This window comes from Lithobates pipiens, unplaced genomic scaffold, assembly GCF_037356315.1.
Source record: "Lithobates pipiens isolate NorthernLeopardFrog02 unplaced genomic scaffold, aLitPip1_a1.2 Scaffold_16, whole genome shotgun sequence".
NCBI lineage: Eukaryota > Metazoa > Chordata > Amphibia > Anura > Ranidae > Lithobates > Lithobates pipiens.
Window position 1 is genome coordinate 209,340,994 of NW_027507748.1, and position 25,139 is coordinate 209,366,132.

General features: G+C 46.9%; 1 protein-coding gene across 1 annotated transcript in view; it reads right to left on the reverse strand.

The window, feature by feature from the left end:
* Positions 1-20,299, reverse strand: part of LOC143982334 (fatty acid-binding protein, heart-like) — a 41,690-nt gene extending 21,391 nt beyond the window's left edge. The window contains exon 1 of the mRNA XM_077480964.1: positions 20,144-20,299. Coding sequence (XP_077337090.1) covers positions 20,144-20,216 — 73 coding nt within the window. The 5' untranslated portion in view covers positions 20,217-20,299. The remainder of the gene's footprint in view (positions 1-20,143) is intronic.
* Positions 20,300-25,139: the final 4,840 nt, after the last annotated feature.

Sequence of the window (25,139 nt, forward strand, 5' to 3'; positions counted from 1 at the left end):
CTAGACCCACCACGTCCTCCTGAGGAGTCTCCTGAACTCTTTGAGCACAGTGTTGGGTACATGCTCCAGGAGGATGCCCAGTGTTTGGTGGGCTCTGATGATGACACTCAGCTAGAGGAAGGCAGTAGCGTGAGCACAGAGAGAGGGGATGCTCAAGAAGGACAGCAATCTGGCAGTCATGTTCCACAAGCTGCAGCATACTGCCAGGTTTGCTACAGCGATGAAGAGGGAGGGGATGATGAGGGCACTGACTCCACGTGGGTGCCTGGAAGGAGGGAGGAGGAGGCACATGTCCAACGAGGCAGGATGCCCTCCGGGGGCCAGCTTAGGGGCAGCACACCGACTGAATCACACCGCAGAGCTCCGCCTGCGCAGAGCGCTTCCTCTGCGCGTTATTCTAAAAGTTCTTTGGTGTGGGCCTTTTTTGAGACGAGTGCATCAGATCGCACCGCTGCTATTTGCAACATATGTCTCAAGCGTATCTCACGTGGCCAAAACATCAGCCGCTTGGGCACCACATGCTTGACCAGACATATGTTGACCTGCCATGCAGCTCGTTGGCAAGCATACCTCAAAGACCCACACCAAAGAACAAAGCGGACCTCTCCTTGCTCCTCATCAGCTGGCATCTCCAACCCCACTAGACCTTCAGTCCTCTCTGAAACCTGCTCTGAGAGGAATGAAGGTGTAGAATTAGGTGTGTCACAGCCAAGTGCTTCCGGGAACTCTGCTAGTGGTACATCCACGTCCGATTATAGCAGACAAATGTCCCTGCCCCAGCTGCTGGACCGACGGAAGAAATTTACTCCCAGCCATCCACATGCCCAGCGGTTGAATGCTAGCTTGGCTAAATTGCTAGCACTTCAACTGCTGCCTTTTCAGTTGGTAGACTCGGCCCCCTTCCGTGAGTTTGTACAATGTGCGGTTCCTCAGTGGCAGGTCCCCAAACGCCACTTTTTCTCACGGAAGGCAATTCCGGCTCTCTACCGGCATGTGGAAGGCAATGTCCTTGCCTCGCTGGACAGGGCGGTCAGCGGTAAGGTGCATATTACCGCTGACTCATGGTCCAGCAGGCATGGACAGGGACGTTACCTGTCTTTCACGGCCCATTGGGTCACTCTTCTGGCTGCTGGGAAGGATGCAGGACAAGGTGCAGTAGTATTGGAGGTTGTTCCGCCACCACGCCTCCAAAATGCTACTATTGGTTGTGACACACCTCTCTCCTCCACCCCCTCCTCTTCTTCTTCCTCCATGGCCTCTTCCAGTGCTCTGTCCTCAGAACCAGCGGTGCTCCGTAGGCGTTGCAGGGGCTACGCAAGTACGCAGGCAAAACGATGCCATGCCGTGCTTGCGCTGGTTTGTTTGGGGGACAGGAGCCACACTGGGGCGGATGTTTTGTCAGCTCTGCAGGGGCAGGCCGAGAGGTGGTTGACGCCACGCCAGCTTAAGCCAGGAATGGTGGTTTGCGACAATGGCACCAACCTCCTCTCCGCCCTCCGACAGGGACAACTGACCCATGTGCCCTGTGTAGCTCACATCCTTAACCTGGTGGTGCAGCGGTTCTTGGGCAGGTACCCCGGCTTACAGGATGTCCTGAAACAGGCCAGGAGAGTCTGTGTGCATTTCCGCCGATCATTTAATGCCTGTGCTCGGCTGGCTGAGCTCCAAAAGGAGTTGAACCTGCCCAAGAACCGCCTTATATGTGACATGCCCACCAGATGGAACTCAACATTGGCCATGCTGCAGCGGCTGCACACGCAGCAGAGGGCCATCAATGAGTACCTGTGCGACTACGGCACCAGGACAGGGTCAGGAGAGCTTGGTTTTTTCTCACCACGCCAGTGGGGCATGATCAGGGATGCATGCACTGTCCTGTCACCGTTTGAGGAGGCCACAAGGATGGTGAGCAGTGACAGTGCATGCATCAGTGACACTATACCTCTTGTCCACCTCTTGGAGCATACGCTGCGTGGAATAATGGACAGGGCACTTGAGGCAGAACAGAGGCAGGAAGAGGAGGACTTCCTTGCCTCTCAAGGCCCCCTTTATCTAGACAGTGTTCCTGCTGTGCCACCCATCACACAGGAAGAGGGTGAGGAGGAGGAAGAGGAGGAGGAGGATGATTGTGTCAGCATGGAGGTGGAGGCTGGCACTCAGCATCAGCAGCAGCAGTCTTATAGGGATGATTTACAGTCCCAAGAAACACGTGGACTTGTACGTGGCTGGGAGGAGGTAGCTGCGGATCATGTTGTCCTTAGTGACCCAGAGGACTCCGGACCGAATGCCTCAGCTAACCTACGCTGCATGGCCTCCCTGATCCTGCAAAGCCTGCGGAAGGATCCTCGTATTCTTCGGATCAAGGAGAGGGACCATTACTGGCTGGCCACTCTCCTTGATCCACGGTACAAGGGTAAGGTTGCCGACCTTATCTTGCCATCGCAGAGGGAGCAGAGGATGAGACATCTCCGGGAGGCCTTGCAGAAAGCTCTGTGCAACGCGTTCCCAGAGACTGGGAGGTCACAAACTCCTGGTCCTGGACAACGTGTTGCTGAGGCATCAGCCAGAAGGAGCGGTGGAGAAGGTGGCCGTCTGACTGATGCTTTCAGACAATTTTTTAGTCCGCAGCCCCAAGGTATGATTGGTTCCAGCACCCATCGCCAGCGTCTAATTTACATGGTGCAGGAATACCTAGGGGCAAGGTCAGACTTGGACACCTTTCCCACTGAAAATCCTCTGGCTTACTGGGTCTTGAGGATGGATCACTGGCCAGAGCTTGCACAGTATGCAATTGAGCTACTGGCCTGTCCTGCATCCAGCGTTCTTTCGGAACGCACCTTCAGTGCTGCTGGTGGCTTCGTTACCGATCACAGGGTGCGCCTGTCCACCGAATCAGTTGATCGACTGACCTTCATCAAGATGAATCAGTCTTGGATCACCCACAGCTACCAAGCACCTGAAGCTGATGTAACCGAATAATTTTTTTTGAAATACCACATCCCTTCAAGACTGCCTATGCTGATGCTGAGTGACTGTCCTGTTATGTTGATTGTCTATCCTCTTCCTCCTCCGCTGATATGTTGGAAGAACATTTTTGGTTCTGGGTGATGCCAGCAGCCCAATTTTTCTGCCCCTGTTTAACAGGGGCGTTTAAGTACAATTTTTGATGCAATGCTTTGCAGCAGGGCTAATTCCTGCAAAAAAACTAGAGTGTATGGCAGAGGTTGCAGTGTGATGGCACCAGTGCCTAAGGCCCAATTTTTCTGCCCCTGTTTAACAGGGGCGTTTAAGTACAATTTTTGATGCAATGCTTTGCAGCAGGGCTAATTCCTGCAATAAAACTAGAGTGTATGGCAGAGGTTGCAGTGTGATGGCACCAGTGCCTAAGGCCCAATTTTTCTGCCCCTGTTTAACAGGGGCGTTTAAGTACAATTTTTGATGCAATGCTTTGCAGCAGGGCTAATTCCTGCAATAAAACTAGAGTGTATGGCAGAGGTTGCAGTGTGATGGCACCAGTGCCTAAGGCCCAATTTTTCTGCCCGTTTAACAGGGGCGTTTAAGTACAATTTTTGATGCAATGCTTTGCAGCAGGGCTAATTCCTGCAATAAAACTAGAGTGTATGGCAGAGGTTGCAGTGTGATGGCACCAGTGCCTAAGGCCCAATTTTTCTGCCCCTGTTTAACAGGGGCGTTTAAGTAAAATTTTTGATGCAATGCTTTGCAGCAGGGCTAATTCCTGCAAAAAAACTAGAGTGTATGGCAGAGGTTGCAGTGTGATGGCACCAGTGCCTAAGGCCAAATTTTTCTGCCCCTGTTTAACAGGGACATGTAATTACAATTCTTGATATAATATTTCACAGGAGGGCCCCTTCCTGTGCCCACCCAGAGTAACTGTGAGGACTTATAGTGTTGTGGCACCAGCACCACAACCACCAAAGGTCAATTTTTCTACCACTGTTCAACAATGGCATGTAATTACAATTCTTGATATAATCGTTCACAGCAGGGCGCTCCAGCGCCCACCAAGAGTCACTTTGAGGGCTTACAATGTTGTTGCAAAACCAACACCTTGTTCCGCCATTTCTGCAGAGCATATAGGGCAGGCCCCTACTTTCAAACATCCAACTTACAAACATCTCCTACTTGCAAACGGAAGGAGACAACAGCAAGTGAGATGAAAAAAGATGGACGACAAAACAAATTATACAGGGGTGATAACCCTTCCCTATGTTTTCCAAAAAGCTTAAAAATATTTTTTTTTGACTGGAGCTACACTTTAAAAATGTACCAGTTGAAAATTACAAACAGATTCAACTTAACACAACAAACCTACACAGTCCCAGTCTTGTTTGCACCGCCTGTATACTGCTGTTCTGAGTATATAGGGCCTGGGGGCCACACGCATTTCCTTTTTTTAATATGGGTACAGGGTTCCCCTTAATATGCGTACAAGACCCAAATAGGCTGGTAATGGGCAGGGAGGGCTACCCATGCCATTTTTCTGAATGATTTTCAACCATATTGCAGGAACCAGATATAACATTAAAACCGCAAGCAGTTTTAAATGGTGTTATTTCCGCTTAATGTCATTTTGTGCAGGGACTGTTCTAAACACGGGAAACACGTGGCACTTCACAGGCATACTACAGACACCCACCAGGCACCATATTTAAAGGAATATTTCACTTTTTTTTTTTCACTTTAATCGTCATTAAAATCAGTACTCCCACCAAAACGGTAGTTTTTAAAACTTTTTTTTGCAGTGACCCATGTCCCCTGAGGCAGGTCGCCAAACCCTTTTTAGGACACTATCTTGCATATTAGCCGTTAAAATTAGCACTTTCCAATTCGAACGTTCGAGTCCCATAGACTTCAATGGGGTTCTAACGTTCGTACCGAACGCGGGGGTCGTTCGCAAGTTCTGGTGCGAACCGAACGGGGGGGTGTTCGGCTCATCCCTACTTAGAACCCCTAAACAAAACAAAAAAAAAATATATATATATAGATTATATTATATATATATATATATATATATATATATATATATATATATATATATATATATATATATTTTTTTATTATTTATTCTAACACCCTAGAGAGTAAGATGGTGGTCGTTGCAATACTGTCTGTCACACCGTATTTGCACAGCGGACTTACAAGCGCACTTTTTTTGGGGAAAATTTTTTTATTTAATAAAAAAAAAGACAACAGTAAAGTTAGCCTAATTTTTTTTTTTTATATTGTGAAAGATAATGTTACGCCGAGTAAATCGATACCCAACATGTCACGCTTCAAAATTGCGCCCGCTCATGGAATGGCGACAAACTTTTAGCCTTTAAAATCTCCATAGGCGACGTTTAAAAAATTCTATAGGTTACACGTTTTGAGATACAGAGGAGGTCTGGGGCTAGAATTATTGCTCTTACTCTACCGATCGCAGCGATACCTCACATGTGTGGTTTGAACACTGCTTTCATATATGCATTCGCTTCTGCACGCAAGCTTGGCGAGACAGGGCGCATTTAAAACATTTTTTTTCTTATTTTAACTTTTATTTTAATTTTTTTCACTGTTCTTTTAAAAAAAAAAAAAATGTGTGTCACTTTTATTCCTATTACAAGGAATGTAAAAATCCCTTGTAATAGAAAAAAGCATGACAGGTCCTCTTTTATATATGAGATCTGGGGTCAGAGAGACCTCACATCTCATATTTACACTAAAATGCAATTTAAAAATGTCCCTCTAAGGCCGCGTACACACGCGCGGACTGTTTGCCCAACCTTGTTCGTCAAACAGTTTCGGCAAACAGTCCGCTCAAAATTTGCATGAGCGGACTTGCCCACACACGAGCGGACTGTTTGACGAACAAGGTTGGGCAAACAGTTCGCTCAACTTTTGAAATGAACGGACTCGCCCACGTAAGGAGGAGGCAAATCCGCCCATTTCGAGCGCGTGTACAGGTAGGCGGGGCCCGCGAAGGAGACGTCGCGGGCTCCGCCGCCTGGAATGGGCTTAAAGGGGAACCCCAACGCCGAAAAAAATCGGCGTGGGGGTTCCCCCAAAGTCCACACCAGACCCTTGTCCGAGCACGCTACCCGGCCGGCCAGGAAAGGGGGGCGAGCGAGCGCGCCCCCCCTCCTGAGCCGTACCAGGCCGCGTGCCCTCAACATGGGGGGGTGCCTTGGGGAAGGGGGGGGCCGCGCGGCCCCCCCACCCCAAAGCACCTTGTCCCCATGTTGATGAGGACAAGGGCCTCTTCCCGACAACCCTGGCCGTTGGTTGTCGGGGTCTGCGGGCGGGGGGCTTATCGGAATCCGGGAGCCCCCTTTAAGAAGGGGGCCCCCGGATACCGGCCCCCCACCCTATGTGAATGAGTATGGGGTACAATGTACCCCTACCCATTCACCTGTGAAATAAAGTACAAAAAAAAACACAACACAGGGAAAAAATATTTTATTGCACAGCTCCGGGGGTCTTCCGTCTTCGGGGGTCTTCTCGCCGGACTCCTCCGCTATCTGTGTGTAGCTCTTTTACTAGCGGAGGAGTCCGGCTTTCTTCCTCCCCGCCGCCGGCCTCTTCTCCCGACTTCGGGGGTCTTGTCCCCCTCTTCGGTTCTTCTGCCGGGCCACCGCGCCTTCTTGTAGCTCTTTTACAGGCGGTGGCCCGGTCTTCTGTCGCCGCTACCTTCCGTTCTTCTGTCGCCGCCTTCGGTTCTTCTGCCGGGCCACCGCGCCTTCTTGTAGCTCTTTTACAGGCGGTGGCCCGGTCTTCTGTCGCCGCTGTCGTCGCCGCCGCCGCCGCCTTCCGTTCTTGTTCTTCTTGTTCTTCTTCTTCTTCTCCTGGAGATGTTGACTCGACGAGCTCTCCGGCCGGAATGCCAGGGCCGCGCTGTGTGGTCACTTATATAGTGACAATGGGGCGGTGTCACATGGTATATGTCACATGGGTTGGTCACATGGGTTGATGTCACATGGGGACTATGACATCGTAAGGGGGCGGGGTCACCATGTGACCAACCCATGTGACATATACCATGTGACACCGCCCCATTGTCACTATATAAGTGACCGCACAGCGCGGCCCTGGCATTCCGGCCGGAGAGCTCGTCGAGTCAACATCTCCAGGAGAAGAAGAAGAAGAACAAGAAGAAGAACAAGAACGGAAGGCGGCGGCGACGACAGCGGCGACAGAAGACCGGGCCACCGCCTGTAAAAGAGCTACAAGAAGGCGCGGTGGCCCGGCAGAAGAACCGAAGGCGGCGACAGAAGAACGGAAGGCAGCGGCGACAGAAGACCGGGCCACCGCCTGTAAAAGAGCTACAAGAAGGCGCGGTGGCCCGGCAGAAGAACCGAAGAGGGGGACAAGACCCCCGAAGTCGGGAGAAGAGGCCGGCGGCGGGGAGGAAGAAAGCCGGACTCCTCCGCTAGTAAAAGAGCTACACACAGATAGCGGAGGAGTCCGGCGAGAAGACCCCCGAAGACGGAAGACCCCCGGAGCTGTGCAATAAAATATTTTTTCCCTGTGTTGTGTTTTTTTTTGTACTTTATTTCACAGGTGAATGGGTAGGGGTACATTGTACCCCATACTCATTCACATAGGGTGGGGGGCCGGTATCCGGGGGCCCCCTTCTTAAAGGGGGCTCCCGGATTCCGATAAGCCCCCCGCCCGCAGACCCCGACAACCAACGGCCAGGGTTGTCGGGAAGAGGCCCTTGTCCTCATCAACATGGGGACAAGGTGCTTTGGGGTGGGGGGGCCGCGCGGCCCCCCCCTTCCCCAAGGCACCCCCCCATGTTGAGGGCACGCGGCCTGGTACGGCTCAGGAGGGGGGGCGCGCTCGCTCGCCCCCCTTTCCTGGCCGGCCGGGTAGCGTGCTCGGACAAGGATCTGGTGTGGACTTTGGGGGAACCCCCACGCCGATTTTTTTCGGCGTTGGGGTTCCCCTTTAAGCCCATTCCAGGCGGCGGAGCCCGCAAAGTATCCTTCGCGGGCCCCGCCTACCTGGACACGCGCTCGAAATGGGCGGACTTTCCGAGCGGGAACAGTCCGCTCATTTCGAAAGTACAGCGGACAGGCCCACACACGGGCGGACTGTTCGCTCAAACACAGTTTCAGCGGACAGTTTTTCGGAATTTCCGAAAGACTTTGTCCGTCCAACTGTCCGCTGAAACTGTCCGCTGAAAGCCCACACACGAGCGGACTGTCCGCCCAAACACTGTTCAGCGGACAAGGTTGGGCGAACAGTCCGCCCGTGTGTACGCGGCCTAAGAGCTATGGGCAATGACTTGGAGACAGGTGGGGGGCTGGGGGCTATCTTCCCCTCACTCGTCTCCATGTCAGGCCAGGGACAGGTCCAGATCGCCGTCACGGACCTGGCTCCTAACTTTTTTAGCTGGCTCCTACATTCCAAGCAAATTTGTCAACCCCTGGTTTAGATAGTTATTCGGTTTTGGTGACTCTACAACAGGATGCCTCAAAATACAGTGTGGCAGCACGCAGGTAAAATCACCTGGTTGTATTCAGGATGGGAAATATGTGTGCCCTAGATTCAGGCTTTATGCAGACTTGTACAACTAGAGGGGAAGAGTTAATGAGCCCAGCTGTAGTAAGTGGGCTCATTAAGACCTCTACAAAAAACCCCAGCATGCATAGGGAGATGCTCCATCCTGGAACCAGTTTTGTGTGTATAGACTGGGGAGTCTGAGATCTGTTCTGTGCGGTGAGTTAACGCCTGTGTGGCAAACCCCTACAATAGAGACAGGGACTGGGGCAGCACAAGGCTGCACCCAGTTGTTAGACAGGGAGTCTACGTGTGTAGTTAGAGGTCAAGCTGACCAGGATTTATTTTCTTGTTTTATTTTGTTTTGCTGTTATATGTATCACTGCATGTAGCCTAAATAAACCGGATCTTTTGTTTTTTTGCACCTATACCGCTGTCTGCTGTGCCTGACTTTGTGTTGTGAACCCATCCAGGGGGTCACACACACCCGCTACCGAGCTAACCCCCTCACAACAGGTACAAACATTACACTAAGATTTTAAAGTATGGGCCTGGGTTACAAATTCTAGTAGAGCATGGCAACACCAAGTAACTATTATTCATGGCCAACACTATTAGGAACTATTATTCATGCCCCCCCCCCCCCCCCCCCCATTCACTGTCCATTTGTATGAGATCTTATTGTCACACGGTATCAGGAAATTCCATTACTGGCAGAATCTGCATGCAAGAAACTTTGCAATAGATTCACAATGTTAAGGGATGAACCTGTGTTTGAACACAGCCGATTTACAAAAAGGTGCAGGGATGCTTGTGGGGGGGAACAAAAAAAAAAAAGTTGACCTAATATGGCCACATGACCATATTAGTTCCATGTCATTGAAAGCCTGTTGCTGGACACAATTTCTCAAATCAGTTTTTGTTCACCATGTGTATGATTGTAGTATTTTGTTATTTTAGCAGATGACTTCTAAATACTACTTCCTGCCTTTACTGTATTTGAAATGTGTAAAGATGTTTGCCATGCAACACAAGGATTAACCACACCTGTGGAATGCTCAACCTTCAGCCCTTTCTCCCACAACCTTGACAAGAAGGTCAGTCAGAAGCTCAGTTAAAATAATGTTGTGGTCATTTAGATAGAGCATGTGATTCCTTTGGCAAGAACCCTGTGTTCTTGGCATAGATATAGGTCAAATGAAGGTACAGAAATATTGCATGCAATTTACTCCCATAATGTTGTGGCCGATTTTAAAAAAACCTCCTATGCAATAAAGCACATGCACCTACCCTTGGAAGCCAAAAGGCTGATGCGTACTACATGGAAGCTGTAATGGAAATATTGTTCTTGTTTATACAACTATATAAAGTGCCAAGGAGTTTTCGGTTGAAGCAACTGTGCTGTGGCAAAGAATCAAGCAACTCATTCACTATATGAAGCCTAGACAGCTTGTTCTGTAGAACACATGCTCACCCTTCCCCCATACCCATAGATAGCTACTGATCTGAACACATTAAATATCACAATTGTCCCTTGGGGCTGAACACAGGCAAACCCAAGTCTGCACTTTAACTCTCTAGGACACGAAAAAAAAAAAAATATCCCATTGCCATACTGGTCAACCTATAAGGCCTAGTCCCTGGGACACCATCAACCTGCCCATACTTTTCATGCTCACCCTTCAGATGGCATTGCCCTTAAATGGAGGTAACCACCAAATCTTTGGGTTCCTGCACATGCTTAGTAACAGGGATGAGTTTCAGTTCAGTCCCAGCCTAACCCTAATGTTGGCTGTCATTGCTGGACTAGTGAGCTGCGGGTAGGAGATTCCCCACCCTACAGCTGCACATATACAAAAAAGGGGCATGGATGCTTGCAACATAATATGGCCACATGGTCATGCAAGTTCAACATTTATCTCATATTGCCATATACCTATTTTAGGTCAAAGATGTCATGATCATGCCTGCTCCTTTGCATGCATCAACTTTGGGGCAGGGAATCCTTGCCTGCTGTTCATTTGCCCAGTCAACATCTGGGTTCAGACAGCACGCAAATAAGGGTTGTAGCACTGACCCCTGAAGGAGCGGCTGGTTTCATTGGGCTTACTGTTACCTTCTTGACCTCGTGTGCGTCTAGGGGTGTCCTGAGGTAAATAGCCCAAAAAATTGCAGAAACTGACACTGGATCCACTTTTGGGATATTTGACAAAAACAAGTAGACAAAACAGTCTCTCAAAGAAGGGTACAGGGTTAGGTAGAAAGTTCAGGTACTTTTGGAACTGCAATAGATGGGAAGTCTCACTATAGAAATCCAGAGAATTACCGTTCACAACTGGATTCTCACAGCTACTGGATAGACCTCTCACTAGGCCTAGCAGCCGATAGAGTGCTTAAGCAAAGCAAAGTCTCTGCCACAGACTTGGATGTAGAACACTTGTGAATAAAAGTCTCTGCCACAGACTTGAATGTAGCTGAGGGACGTAGATAAATGTAGAGAGCTATCATACGGTACCAATATCTTGCATCTGGTCTGGCGATACTGTACGAGTGTAGATTCACTTAGCGGCCTTCAACTGAGCCTCCAGACTCCTTCAGAGAAGCCAACCTTTTGCGTGGCCTTCTCCCGAAGAGTTCTCCCTTGGTTGCTTCTCCAGTTGCTGGGCCTCTCCACAGATGAGACGGCACCGGACCACCTTGAATCCTCCTCCCAGTTACTTTGCCTCGGGCTAGCCAGCCCCGAGACTTGAAATTGGATGGAGCCGCATGGGGGCTGGTCAGGAGGACCAGGACCAAACAGACAGAAAGCTCTTCTGGACCGGAACCCAGAAGCACTTGATCTCAGTACCTTAAGTACCCTCTCCCAGAATGCACAGCAAGACAACATTTCCACTGGCTGCTTCCGAGAATGAATGGCACTCAATACGCCCAGCTAGACTGCGTTCTCACACTTGCCAGTGGTGACAGCAACACCTGTGGTCACTGGCCAAGCAGAACCCAGTGCAATCCAGCTAGACTGGTACTGAAACCACAATTTAGTATAATTAGCCCTAAAACCAAACTATGGTTTTAGGAATTCTAAATAGAGGCGCTACAGGGTTATAATAAAATCCTGAGAACAGCATCTCAGGGACTGAGGACCAAAATTGGTGACAGTTGGCTTCTATAAAAAAAAAAATCTTCAGGGTAATGGCATGTAATTAAAGCAAAGCTCTGTTTTTTCTGAATCTGTATATTTAAAACAGGGCAGGTTATAAAAAAAAAAAACCCACACTTTATGGAGTTGGTTCACATCTCCACTTCAAAACACCTGAAGCTCAAACAAGTTCTGGAGCTTATTTTTAGGCAGATTACAGGCATTTACATTGGTGACCATTTTACCTGTACAAAATTGTGGCAAAGTTGCATGACTTTCTGCCTGAAAACAGTATGCTCAGGTGTGAATGCAGCCTTAGGGTCCTTTCACACGGGGCGGATCAGTTCTGATCCGCCCCGTGGATGTCCGTTTGCTCAGCGGGGATCACTCCGCCGATCCCCGCTGAGCAGGGAGATGACAGGTCTGTCTCCGCACACTGTGCAGGGACGGACCTGTCACAGCGCCGCTCTCCCCTATGGGAGATCGGATGACGACGGACCGCAGTGCCCGTCGTCATCCGATCCGATCAGCAGACGGATGGAAAAATAGCTTTTTCCTCCGTCACACTTTTTCGGATCGGAGCGGGTCGGATGTCAGCGGACATGTCACCGCTGACATCCGACGCTCCATAGAGCTCTATGGAGCACCCGTTCAGGTCCGCCTGAAAAACTGACAGGCGGGCCTGAACGGGACGTTAGTGTGAAAGGGGCCATAAAGAGGAAGTAAACCCTGATGGGGAGTCTAGATTCCCTTGCTTCAGCAAGCTGCTATTATAGATTGCTGTGACTTCATGCTTTAGTTGACCTTCATTTGAAAAACCTACATAGCAGCCTGTGTTGTATACACATTACAGGGCACACCTTTAAAGTTTTACTTGGTGAGTTGTGCTTGGTATGTTTGCTAACCCTTATGACTTGATAATCAACAGTTTGTCCCTTCACCGCAACCCACTGTGTTTTTTTGTTTTTTTAAATGTGTGCGCCTCCAAACCATAGAAGACCACCTGAACCTCAGACCTATTTAAAAGCACAAGATTATCATTGCTAGACATCGATATGGTTCCACAATGAACAATGTTCTTCCTATGAAGTAAAGTCACCAATAGTTCATAGCGTTGGATGATGTGCCCAAATACACCAAGAATGACCTGCACCCCCACACACACATTCTCCACTGACCAACACATCTGCTTTAAAGAGGAAGTAAAGCCTCTTAAAGCGGGATTCCACCCTAAAGTGGAACCTCCGCTGATCGGAACCCCCCCCCCCCCTCCGGTGTCACAATTGAGTCTATGCCATTTCCTGCCCTGCCGCGCTGTCTGCTGGGACACACACGGGTCCCAGTGACAGCGCGGAGATTTCCTATTGCGCGGCTCGCGCATGCGCAGTAGGGAACCGGGAAGTGAAGCCGATTCGCTTCACTTCCTGATTCCCTCACCTAGAATGGCGGCGGCAGCAGCCGAGGCACGAGCGGTCGATCGGCCTCGTCTGCCGGCATCGCTGGAACCCGGGACAGGTGAGTGTCCATTTATTAAAAGTCAGCAGCTGTAGTATTTATAGCTGCTGGCTTTTAATATTTTTTTTTGGGCGGAATCCCTCTTTAAGAAAAGATACCCTGCAAGGCAAAGGCCTAATGAGCTGGTATGCATAGCACACCAGCTCATTATGAATTACTTGCCTGAGATCAAAGCCCCCGCAGCGGTCCTCGGTCACCACCTCCATCGCAGCCATGATACCCGGAGTTACTTCCGGGTATCGCGGCTCTGTCACTGTGACTCCCACGCTGGTGTCGCCACTAACGGCATGATCGCCGTTAGGGCGAGCTCAGTGCGCCTGATGTCTACGGCGCATAGACACTGGTGCCACTATTCTTGCAAATATCTTTTAAGTTTTGGAGATATTTCTTGCACCTACAGGTAAGCCTTAATCTAGGCTTAACTATAGGTTAATGTGGTTGTAAGCGGTTTACAACCACTTTAAACATTGTTTTCTGTTAAAATTGATAGACCGGTAATTTCACATAGGTGTGTGCCTGGGCACACCCTAATCGCTCTATACGGTGCTGCTGGCTTCCCCCCGGCTAATGATATTTCAGTATGTCGAGTGTGGGGGGGGGGGGGGGGCGCTAATAAATATGTAATTTACTGGCCCCTTCCTTTTCTAAATTAACAGTGAACACTCACTTACTGTGTCCATTCATAACTGAAGCATAGTATACTGTGTTTACTATGCTTGTTTGTAAACGACCAGGAAGCTCTCAGCACAGCAATTAGCTGTGCACGCCTATGCTGTTTCAAAACCCAAAAACTCACAATGGCGTGTGCATCTCTAATGTATACTCCTACACAATGTGCCAGAAATGATTGATTTTCAAATGTGGTAGCTGTTTTTATTTTAAGTGACAAACATTGTGGATTTTCAGTAAGCATTCTGATTGCATGTCAAATCTGAAGTTCTAGTGTCAGTTCTGCACGCATGTTGGGCCCTATTTTCCATGCTTGCATTTCACATGTACACAATGGCACAATCTGTCCATACAATGCAAGCAACTGTTATTTTCGAAAGCAGCTGCTGTGAGAAAATCAATTATATAAATCTTGCAGATTTTTTTTTTTTTAGGTTCCACAGTGCATGTAATTTGAGCTAGAAAGGTCCTGGTCAGTGACGTTCCCTTCAACAAATTGCATTTGTTTCAAGGATAAAGAGACACTGTCAACTTGCAAATGCATAACAAATGAGGCGTCTGTGAAAAGGGCCTCCGCCTTGCTCTATAATTACATTATCAGCACTCTTGCTCCTTGCTCCTCAGAGGGCAAAGCAAGTCCCCGGCATAGCATCCAACTGCTATGCCTAGGCATTGTCACATGATTGGGGGAGGGGAGCGATGGTACTGCTTACCAGGGTTTTTAATGCTGTTTGTGAAAATTGGGACGTGTGGGGGTGCTAGTAAGGTGAGTAAAATGGTTGGTTCATGGGGCCATTGCAGAAAAAGCATTCCTTTCGCCTGCAAGGAAAAGTAAGATAAAGGTCATGCTACTCAATCGTGTGTGTGTATACAAATGTAAAGATTAGATTAGCACAGTCCACAAATGATGTGAAAATAAATCCTGATGTCAATCTCCACCATCTTAAATATCAGTGCCTCCACCAACAGCTGAAGGGCTCGCTTACCAGCGCCTATTGTTCCCTCATCACAAGGGATTGTCAATGCTGGTGGCTTTAGCCCACCCAAGGCCTTTCTCCAGGTTCTGATGGTCTCCCAACAAGATCACTCCTTGACACCCTATAAAATGGATGCTATGCTATATCCTCCTCCATTCCCCCCCCCCCACACACACTCTGTCTTTTTGGGAGACGCACAGGTCTCAGAAGACAGCAGGGACCAGTGGAATCATTGTGACTTGCGCATGCACAGTAGGTAGCCAGGCTGTGAAGCCGCTTCACTTCCCGATTCCCTTACCAAAAATGGCGGTGCCTCTACCCGAGAGCCGGGGGACAGATCAGCTTCAGGTGCCAACATCGTGGGTGACCTGGACAGGTAAGTGTCCATATTTTAAGTCAGCAGCTGCAGTATTTGTAGCTGCTGACTACTTTCTTTTTTTTTTTTAATTGGCAGAACTCAACTAAAGGAAAAGTGCAGGAACAAAAATATACTCATTCTCGTATAAAAGCCGGTCTGCTGACAGAGACAGGCCCCAGAAGCTGATATAGTTTGAAAATCAGGTGGGGAGTGGGCTCCTCTCCTATAAACAATTTTTCTAGCGAGGTAAGAGTGTCTAGTCCTCTTATAGCGGCACCTTGGTTTGCAATGAAGTGATGAAGCTGTTTGTGTCTCCACCAGTCCATTGGCAATCTTCCATATCTATCCCTCAAGGTGTCTAGGGGTATCAGCTTACCATTATCTAAGAATTTGCCACAGCTATAGTTACTGTCAGTGACCCAGGACAAGAAAAAGGCTGCCTGCTCCCCAGGGGGTAACCACCTGAACCCCCACAGTGGTGCCAGCGGAGAGCCTGGGGGTACCAGGGCATACAAAGCGTTGGTGCAGTCCCAAACCCAGAGGGCATGGGTGGTCAGTGGGGAAATTGTCTGTGAGAGCCCTCTGTATTCCTGGGGGAAGCCAAGGGGCATATGACAGGTTGCGACCAGCTAAGCTTTTCTCCAGGGGAACCCACATTTTGGTGCCAGAGTGGTGGCGCCAGTTAAATATGTGTCGAATCGCAATGGCTCGGTAATGGCAATGGATGTCTGGGAGGCCTAGACCGCCCATCTCCTTAAAACAGACGTTTGACTCTGGGGGTGGGGAAACTAATTGTGGGCAGATTTTCTAATCTGGTTTAGTAGTTTCTGAAAATGGCAGCCCCACCAGTGCAGTTGTGGGCCTTTCATAGAATTGATATTTGACTTTTTGTCTTGTTTTCCAAGCTCACCCTCCAACCCACATAATCACCTGCAAAATACCCAGAATTTCCTGGTATGGGGAGCATGTGACCTCCACATGATGCAGTGCCTGGGACCGAGTGGCCAGCTGTTGGGCCTACTCCTTGGTAAGAGGGCGAGTCCATCCTTCTGTAAGTTCTACTGGTTTAGCACTGCAGCGGAACTAAGTGGCAAGTAAGCATGGGGAAGGCAAATATAAGTGGGTCGGGATTGTAATTAAATGGCTGTCACTATATATTCTGAATGAGCCAATGGAAGGGGTTTGCATACCCTGGCAGGATTCCTGGTTGATTAGGCAAACTGTTTTGAGTACTCCATTAAGTATATACAGCTTGGCCACCTTTTACTTATGCCTGTCAATGGAAGGTTAAAGTGGAAAGGCAAAGGTTTCTCTTCCAGAGAAAAAAAAAAACAGTAAATGTTATTTTAGGCCTCTTGCACACAGGTGTCTGTGCAACATAAATTCCAGCATAATTCTCCTGCCCAAATTACCCTAGGTTCTGCATAGTCTCCCACAGACATGAATGGCTGTACTTTACACCAGTGCCATCATAAATGAGTATAGTACAAGGTCACATTCTATACTGGTTTACGTCAGTGTATACATGAATACAGCCAAACTCAGCCATTCATATCCATAAGGGGCTGTACACAGCACCTGGGCTTTCCCGGCATGAGTAATAAATTGCAGGGTGTGTTGCACGGGCTCCGACACCCATGTGCAAGGCCCTAAACTGATCATATTTCCCATAACTTTTACCTGGGATTATCTCCAGTCACCATTTGATGTGAGAAACCTCACCTAAAGCAGCTATAAACGTCACCTTTTGGATTTGTTCTCATCGTTGGCCATCCTGAAAACCTTTTGGCTTAACTGACAGGGAACCTCACAATGGGGTTGATTTACTAAAGGCAAATACTGTGCCCTTTGAAAGCGCAGTTGCACTTATTTTCCATAGCAAATGCAATGTGGTAAAGCTTCAATTTGTAAAGGATACTCAAGTGCAAGGAAAATAAGGAGAAGGCATGTATTCTTACACATAATTGGATAGAAATCAGCAGAGCTTTAACATGTTCACTAAGCTCTGGGGAACACAAGTGCAACTGCACTTGTGGGGTGCAGAGTCCATTTGCATTCAATAAACGCCATTCTCTCTGGGCACAAGGGTGACCTGCTGTCCATCAAAGGTTGTGGTGAGGCAGCTGCTAGTCTTTTACCAAGCCAGGCTGTCTGGTAATGCTATAAAATCGACCTGGGCCTGTTTTTAATCAAAAAAAAATTTAATTTGACCCTCCCTCGTACAATTGCTGCTAGTCCCATATGCTTGAACAATACGTTTCTATGTTGTGCAGGGTATTCGAGTGTGTTGAAGGGGGATGGGGACAAATTATCGTCATCCTTATCTAGGGCCCATTTACATGTTAAACTCTAGTTGGCTGAAAACAAAGAATACGATACAACATCATGATACAAAGGCTAGCCAGTGCGCTTCTATAGAACTATATATGCCTACAAAAATCCAGATTTGGTTTGCCCATCTGTGCAAAAGGACCAATTAATGTAAAATTGTAGATTATTCAATGGAATGTAGCAGTAAACTGGCTTTTGAAAATCTTACTTCCAGTACCTCATTATCAGCTCCTACAGGTTTCATGTGTGATTTTATACATAAAGTTTTTTTTGTTTTTTTTTAAATCGTACATTGCACAGAAATGGTTCCATTGTCACATCAGCGAACTCTCACTAAAATGCTGTGCAGCCATTGGATGTATGTAGTCAGGAAGGGACTGTAAGATATAAAAATTGTATACTAAAAAAAATTTGCAAACTGAACCTTATTCATTAAAGTGGTTGTAAACCCTTACAAACCACTTTGACCTACAGGTAAGCCTAGATTAAGGCCTGATTCACACCTATGCACTTTTAGTGCTTTTTGCATTTTGCAGATTTGTGCTATAGTCCATTTAGCATGGTTTCCTATGGAACATGTTCTGTAGTGCAAATCTGCAAAATGCAAAAAAGCACTAAAAATGCATAGGTGTGAATCCAGCCTGAGGCTTACCTGTAGGTCCAAGAAATGTCTCCTAAACGGTTTAGGAGATATTTACTAAAAGACTGTCACAGCTGTCTACGGCGCAGGCGCCATAGATAGAGGCGCGCAGGTGCACTATTACTGGGGACATCGCTGGCTCCTGTGTCAGGTAAGTGGCACATAATGGGCTACAATTCGATGCATAGTAGCCCATTATGCTTTACATTTGCAGGGAGACAGAGGAAGTAAACCCATCAGGGTTCACTTGTTGCACTGTATCGATCATTTTTGTAGTTGCGGATCGGTGCTGTATCACCATTTACGTTGATTTGTGGTCACTTAAAACATCCAGGCTTGTACAGGAGATTGTAAAGAGACTACTACTTGTCCTGTGCATAGTTGGATATCTGGAGTGTGCTTATACATTCCTAATGTGTAGAACACAACACAGAGGGGGTTATTTACTAAAGCTGGAGAGTGGGAGATCAGGTTCACTTCTGCATAGAAATGAATCAGCTAAGGTTTTATTGCCAAAGCTTATTTGAGCAAGCTGAGGTTAGAAGCTGATTGGTTTCTATGCAGAAGGGAGCCTGATTTTTCACTCTCCAGCATTAGGAAATAAACCTGAGTACTTTGCTAGGGAGTTGTGTCACCCAACTGAAGATATTGACAAGAGTATTTAAAACTAGTAGAAAAAATAAAAAAAAATAAAAGTTTAATAAGGATTAATGTTTATTGTCTGCATAATAAATCCCAATATTTTGCAACATTTTATTAAAAAAATGTGCTGAACAGCCAATTGGCTAAAATGATATAGATTTTATAATTTTGCTAAATGTATTTAAAATTGTATAATCTACTAATAGAATTTGCAAAATGTTTGGATTGCATGTGCATACATACATACACACGCAAAAATAAAGCAAACATTTTGCAAATTCTATTACAGGCATACCCCACTTTTAAGTACACAATGGGGCTTATTTACTAAAGCTGGAAAGTGAAAAATCAGGCTAACTTCTGCATAGAAACCAATGAGCTTCCAGGTTTTATTACCAAAGCTTAATTGAACAATCTGGGGTTAGAAGCTCATTGGTTTCTATGCAGAAGTGAGCCTGATTTTTCACTTTCCAGCTTTAGTAAATAAACCCCATTGTGTTAAATTAAAAGTGGGGTATGCCTGTAGTAGATTATACAATATACAATAATTTTAATTACATTTAGCAAAATTATAGACGCTATATAATTTTATCCAATTAGCTGTTCAGCACATTTTAAATAAAATGTTGCAAAATATTGGGATTTTACAGCCAATAACCATTAATCCTTATTAACCTTTTTTTTTTTGCCCCGAGTAGATGTATGAAGCTCCATCCCTGCAATACATTCTTTACAGCCCATCATAATGCAAAGTGATGCAGGATTATCTTCCGATTAAAAGGAAACGATTATGCTCCTTTGTAATCTTTTACATCAGTACAATGCTTTTTCTTTATATAGCACCTTTATTCTCCAACCACCCCTAGGCCACATTTATTGGCAGTCCCAGCTTTACCATCTCACCCCATCCTGTCCCTTGGATCTGATTTCAATCTAGTATGCACACTTGGCCTCTGTCTGCAAATCTACAGCACCAGCAAATCTCCATCCACCCTTCATTCCCACTGCTCTCCCCATGCATTACAGAATGCTGTCCTCTCTTTACAGAAATTCATGCTAAAAAAATAATAATTTTAGGGGGAATATAGCACATCCCAAAGAAATGCACCCACAATCATCAATAGATTTAAGATATAATGCATAGCTGAATCTTTATTTCTAATGTTATATACAAAAAGAATGTTTATATAACTATAAAACTAAATTTTGCTTCAATAAAAAAATAAAAAATAAATTCCCCCCTATAATAGAGCAGATTTTTTTTTTCTGCTCATCACCTTTTCTATAAAGTGATCTGTCATTCTGTTTAAAAATGCATGTCTCCAGCATGCAGTATTTATGCAGTCACAGATATTTTGCATCCAGGTTATACTCACCAAGCGCTTTCAAATAGTCATCAAAGAACTTGCTGTCTACCAGCCTCCAGGTTCCCACAAATTTTTCAACCATGATGAAAGAGAATGAATGCTACTGCAGAGATTATAAGAGCCTTGCTCTCAGCCTCAGTATATATAGCCTGGCTGTGTGATCACATGATGCTGGACTGTCTGTCTGCACAGTGTGATCAAAGCCCCTCCCTGCACCAGGCCAACCATTGCTTCGCTCACACTATTGCTGCTTGCTGTGTACCTTTCTTTGTGTAAAAAAAAAAAAAAAAAAAAAAAAAAAAAAATTCTGTAAGGTTGAAATTTATTTTTTTAGCTGTTTTTTTTTCAAGCCTGTTGTAAATGAGACCCAACCCATACCTCCCAACTTGGTGAGATGAGAAACAAGGACACATTATGATTATAGCACAAAGCATAGAGGCAAAGGACAAGCCCCCTGCCATACCTACAATAACATGGACCATGAAGATAAATGTGCAAACAATTCAGGGTTACATTTTTTATTTTTTATTTTTTGCTTTATTCGCTCCTTTTGTTTTACTAAAGGCAACAAATAAAATGATGACAATTTTTTTTATATATAAAACGTTTAGGGTGGCGAAACACTTTTGTTAGTTAACCACTTGCTTACACTGGGCACTTGAACCCCCCTCCTGCCCAGACCAATTTTCAGCTTTGAGCGCTGACACTCTTTCAATGACAACTGCGCAGTCATACAACACTGTACCCAAATGAAATTTTTATCATTTTTTTCCCCACAAATAGAGCTTTCTTTTGGTAGTATTTAATCACCTCTGGATTTTTTATTTTTTGTTAAAAATTTTTAAAAAGACCAACATTTAAAAAAATAAATACAAAACCGTTTTATATTTTGTTAATACATTTTGCAAACAGGTAATTTTTCTCCTTCATTGATGTACGCCGATGAGGCTGCATTGATGGGCACTGATGGGCACTAACAGGCTGCACTGGTGGGCACTGATGAGGTGGCACTGGTGGGCACTGATGAGGTGGTATCGGTGGGCACTAATGCGTGGCACTGATGGGCGGCACTGAAGGACACTAATAAGTGGCACTGATAGGTGGCAGTGATGGGTGGCAGTGATGGGCACTGGTAGGTGACACTGATAGGCAGCACTGCTAGGTGGCACTGATGAGGCATTGATTGGCAGAACTGGTGGGCATTGATAGGTGGCACTCGTGGGCATTGATAGGTGGCACTAACTCCTCGCACTTATGCCCTGATTTGTGACACTAGCTGCTGACACTTATGCACTGATTTATGGCAATATGTGGGCACTGGCAGGTGTCACTGGAAGGTGGTATTGGTGGGCACAGATGAAGCGGCTTCGCCTCTTCCTCTTCGGGACCAACGTCCCTTGCACTGAAGCCAGTGATCTTTTTTTTTTCTCCTCACTCTGTCAGCGTGCAGAGAAAAAGAAAAAAGATTACCGATCTTCTGTTTACATCGCATAATCAGCTGTCATTGGCTGACAGCTGATCACTTGGTACGGGGCCGGGATCGACCCCTTACTCCAAACTGTGATCACCCGAGTCTCATTAACTTGGTGATCTCAGCATGCGCAAGGGGCACCTGCAGGGCACGTACTGGGAACGTGCAAAGGGGAGGATGTCTATTGATGGCCTCCTGGCAAAGCAGGTCTGCGCTGTAGCCGTCATTTGGCTATAGCGTGGAACTGAAGGAGTTAAAGAAGAACTGCAGTCTGCTCTCATAATTTGTAATAAAAAACATCTTTGCCATTCTGAAGCTTCCCTCCAATCACTTTATATTATTTTATATATACTGTGATTCTGTACTTGCCAAATATGCCTCCACTGAGTGTAGCTGCATCCATTTCAACTGTGGGCAGCTGAAGCTGCTGCCTGTTCACTTCCTGGATTTACACAGACACACAGAGGCATTCCTCCAGCCCTGCAGCTCTTATTGGCCCTCTTATGACTCACTCCCCCTCCCTTCCAGGCAAAATCTCACGAGAGTGAGAGAGAGAGCTGTGCATGTCATAAGCCTAGGCTTTTTACAGGTGTGGTAGTGAGGTACCCCACCAGTGTTTGGACGGAGGATTCTCAACCAGGCAGGTTGAGGGGCTCCAGTTTATTTTCTTATTTGGGAGGAAACTGGCTTTTCAGTTTCCTCATTGTTTACTAAAATCAGTTTTGGGATCTGGAGCCTGGGGATTTGGTAGCGATCTGGGTGGGATGAAATCCTCAGTCCTGGGTCCAGGTTTTGAGATCCACCAGCATACTGACTGGTCAGGTGTGTGCTGGACTATTTCTAGACACCTGACCATGGTTCTGGGCTCCACCCTCCTGAGCAGTCCAGGCAAGCAAGGGAGAAGTGTGCATGTCTGCACAGGTTGGTCTGTCAGAGCAGACAGAGGGTCCAAGCTTGTGGGCTGAAAAAGGAAGCTGGAAAAGAGTGCTGAGGTACGGGGTGTCCAGGAACTCTGTTATAGAGCAGAGAGGGCTGAAGCATAAGTCTGAGCAGCAGTGCTGCTAAAGAGAGCCAGGTGGCTTGGTATTTTTGGTTTTACTTGCATTGTTGTTGTGGAAAGCTGGATCCCCTGTGTGGGCAACTCTTCTGTTATCGGACATTTTCTTTCTTTAATAAAAGTGGGCCCTACAAGCCCTTAAAATGGCATATCTGGCGTGGACTGGTAAGCTCTACCCTTAAGCTAAAACAACCCCCAATGTTACAAGTGGTGTTCGAATGCGGGCTTACAGATGGTGAAATCCGGGTCTTTGCACCAGTAGTGAGTAATTTCAGGAACTGCTGCTAGCTGTGTGTGGCAGCCAGGCAAACTGCATTGTGCAGGAGTTCAATTGACGGACTGTGTTGCATTGTGTGCAGGTAGTGCGCCTGCGAGAATTTATTTTTTCTGCTGTGAACTGTGCATGTGACTGCAAGGATGAGGCAGTCAAAACACAAGAAGTTCACGTTAAAGTGGAAGTGAGCTCAGCGTGGCCTGAGAAGATGTCTCCAACTTGGAGGGCCAGTCAAAAGGGGCCAGTGATGTGTGAGACAGTGAATGAATGGTTCATGCGGAATCGCAAAGAGTGGGGTGCAGTGCAAGGGGCTCAGATCTTGGCCTCTGACTATATGCAACCCATGCTGCCTACAGAGCAGGTTGGGGACTTCCTTGTAAGATTTGAAAAAGTTGCTGTAAAGAGAAAATGGCCTAGGGACTGGTGGCCAAAAACTGCTGCAAACCTTATTACGGATAGAGTTCCGGTCGGTTTACAATTTGATGGACGGGGAACAGGATGACTACCGCAAGTTTAAAGAGGAAATCCTATTTAGAGGAGAGTTCCATCGTATCATGGGCCACCAGCAATGCTCCAGGATGGGAGAAGTGTCACCGGAAGAAATTTTTGGAAATTCAGAGAAACGTGAGTTTTTTTTTTTGTCATGACCGCTTAGGGAAAGTGGTCAGTCCAGAAAGGAGAGCACATCAGCCTGAATCCTGCATGAGGTATAGCCAACCAGATTTGGAGTACAAGTCTGCAGTTACCCCTAGCAACAGGGATCTTGTGTTACCTACAGGGGGCGTCAGTGGGTCCAGAAAGGCTGCAGTGTTGCTCCATGGCCACATGGGGGAGTCAGCCTGTGGAGACACCACACCTGTGAGACGGCGCACTCAAGTGAAGGCAATGACACCAGCTGCAGGAACTGGTAAGACTGTTTCAGTTTAGATGCTGAACCCAGTTAAGTGGCAGTATGTCCAGTGGGGAGATCTGCAGTACAAATAGACATAGACTTGCTGCAGTGTGATACCCAGAGCAGTGGGGAGGCACAGTGTAAAGCCCAACTAGACGCAGGGCTAAAGACTGAAAAGGACATGGGGACTCTGCATGTGCCTGCTATGATCCAGCAGATGGCTGGGAAAATTGAGCTGGGGGTGACCAAAACACTGCTGGTACGATGTTCCCTAGTGACAGCTGCTGCAGGGTTGCCCAGGGAAACTTCCAAGGAGCTTGAAGTGATGGAGCAGAGCGTTTCCCAGGTCAGCTATGGAGCTGCCCAAATAGGCAAGAGTGCCCCTTTACAGAGCGCGGGCACTGTGAAGAGTTGCTCAGAGGTTATGGGGACTCAAAACCCACAAAAAACAGCAGCTGTGTCTACATGCAATTAGAATGCTAATGATCGTACTGACAAAAGTGATACTATTGGTAAAGGTGATGATTGTAATGACATTGAAACGTGTATTTCTTGTAATGTCATATCTGAGAGTGAGGTTGGTAATGTGTTCACTACCATTGATGAGAGTAGGAGATCTCCCATGTCAGGCAGAGGCACAGGATTGTCCATGGAAGTCTCATTGGGCCTCCATGTGTTGGAGTCAGAGGCTGTCCAGGATGACTCTGGTGCTACGCTGGTGGAACAAGGGGGGACTAATTCACACAGTGAGAGTGTGTGGGCACAGCCCCACAACCCTAAGTGTAACCCAGTTGGCAAGGGGTTAATTCAGCTTGCAAAAGCTGGAGGTGCTTGTAGCGCCACTAGAGCAAGGTGGTCAAAATGGGGTATTGCACCTTGCCTTGGTTGAGGATGCAATCTCTCAGGTTGATGTGAGTATAAAAATATTGTCACAATGTGAGGTAGATAGAAGTGACACGTGTACTGTTTTGGCTAGTGATTCCCAGGTTCCTGTGGAGCCTTCTAGAGCAGCTGATGAAGTGCTGTGGACCATTGCTGATGGAACCACAAGGGACTGGGATGATTGGTGCAAGGAAGTACTTGCGGCACTAGGCCAGGTGACAAGGAATTGCGAGGCAATGATGTGGACAATACAGTGGTGTGAAAAAGTGTTTGCCCCCTTCCTCATTTCCTGTTCCTTTGCATGTTTGTCACACTTAAGTGTTTCGGAACATCAAACCAATTTAAACAATAGTCAAGGACAACACAAGTAAACACAAAATGCAATTTGTAAATGAAGGTGTTTATTATTAAAGGTGAAAAAAAATCCAA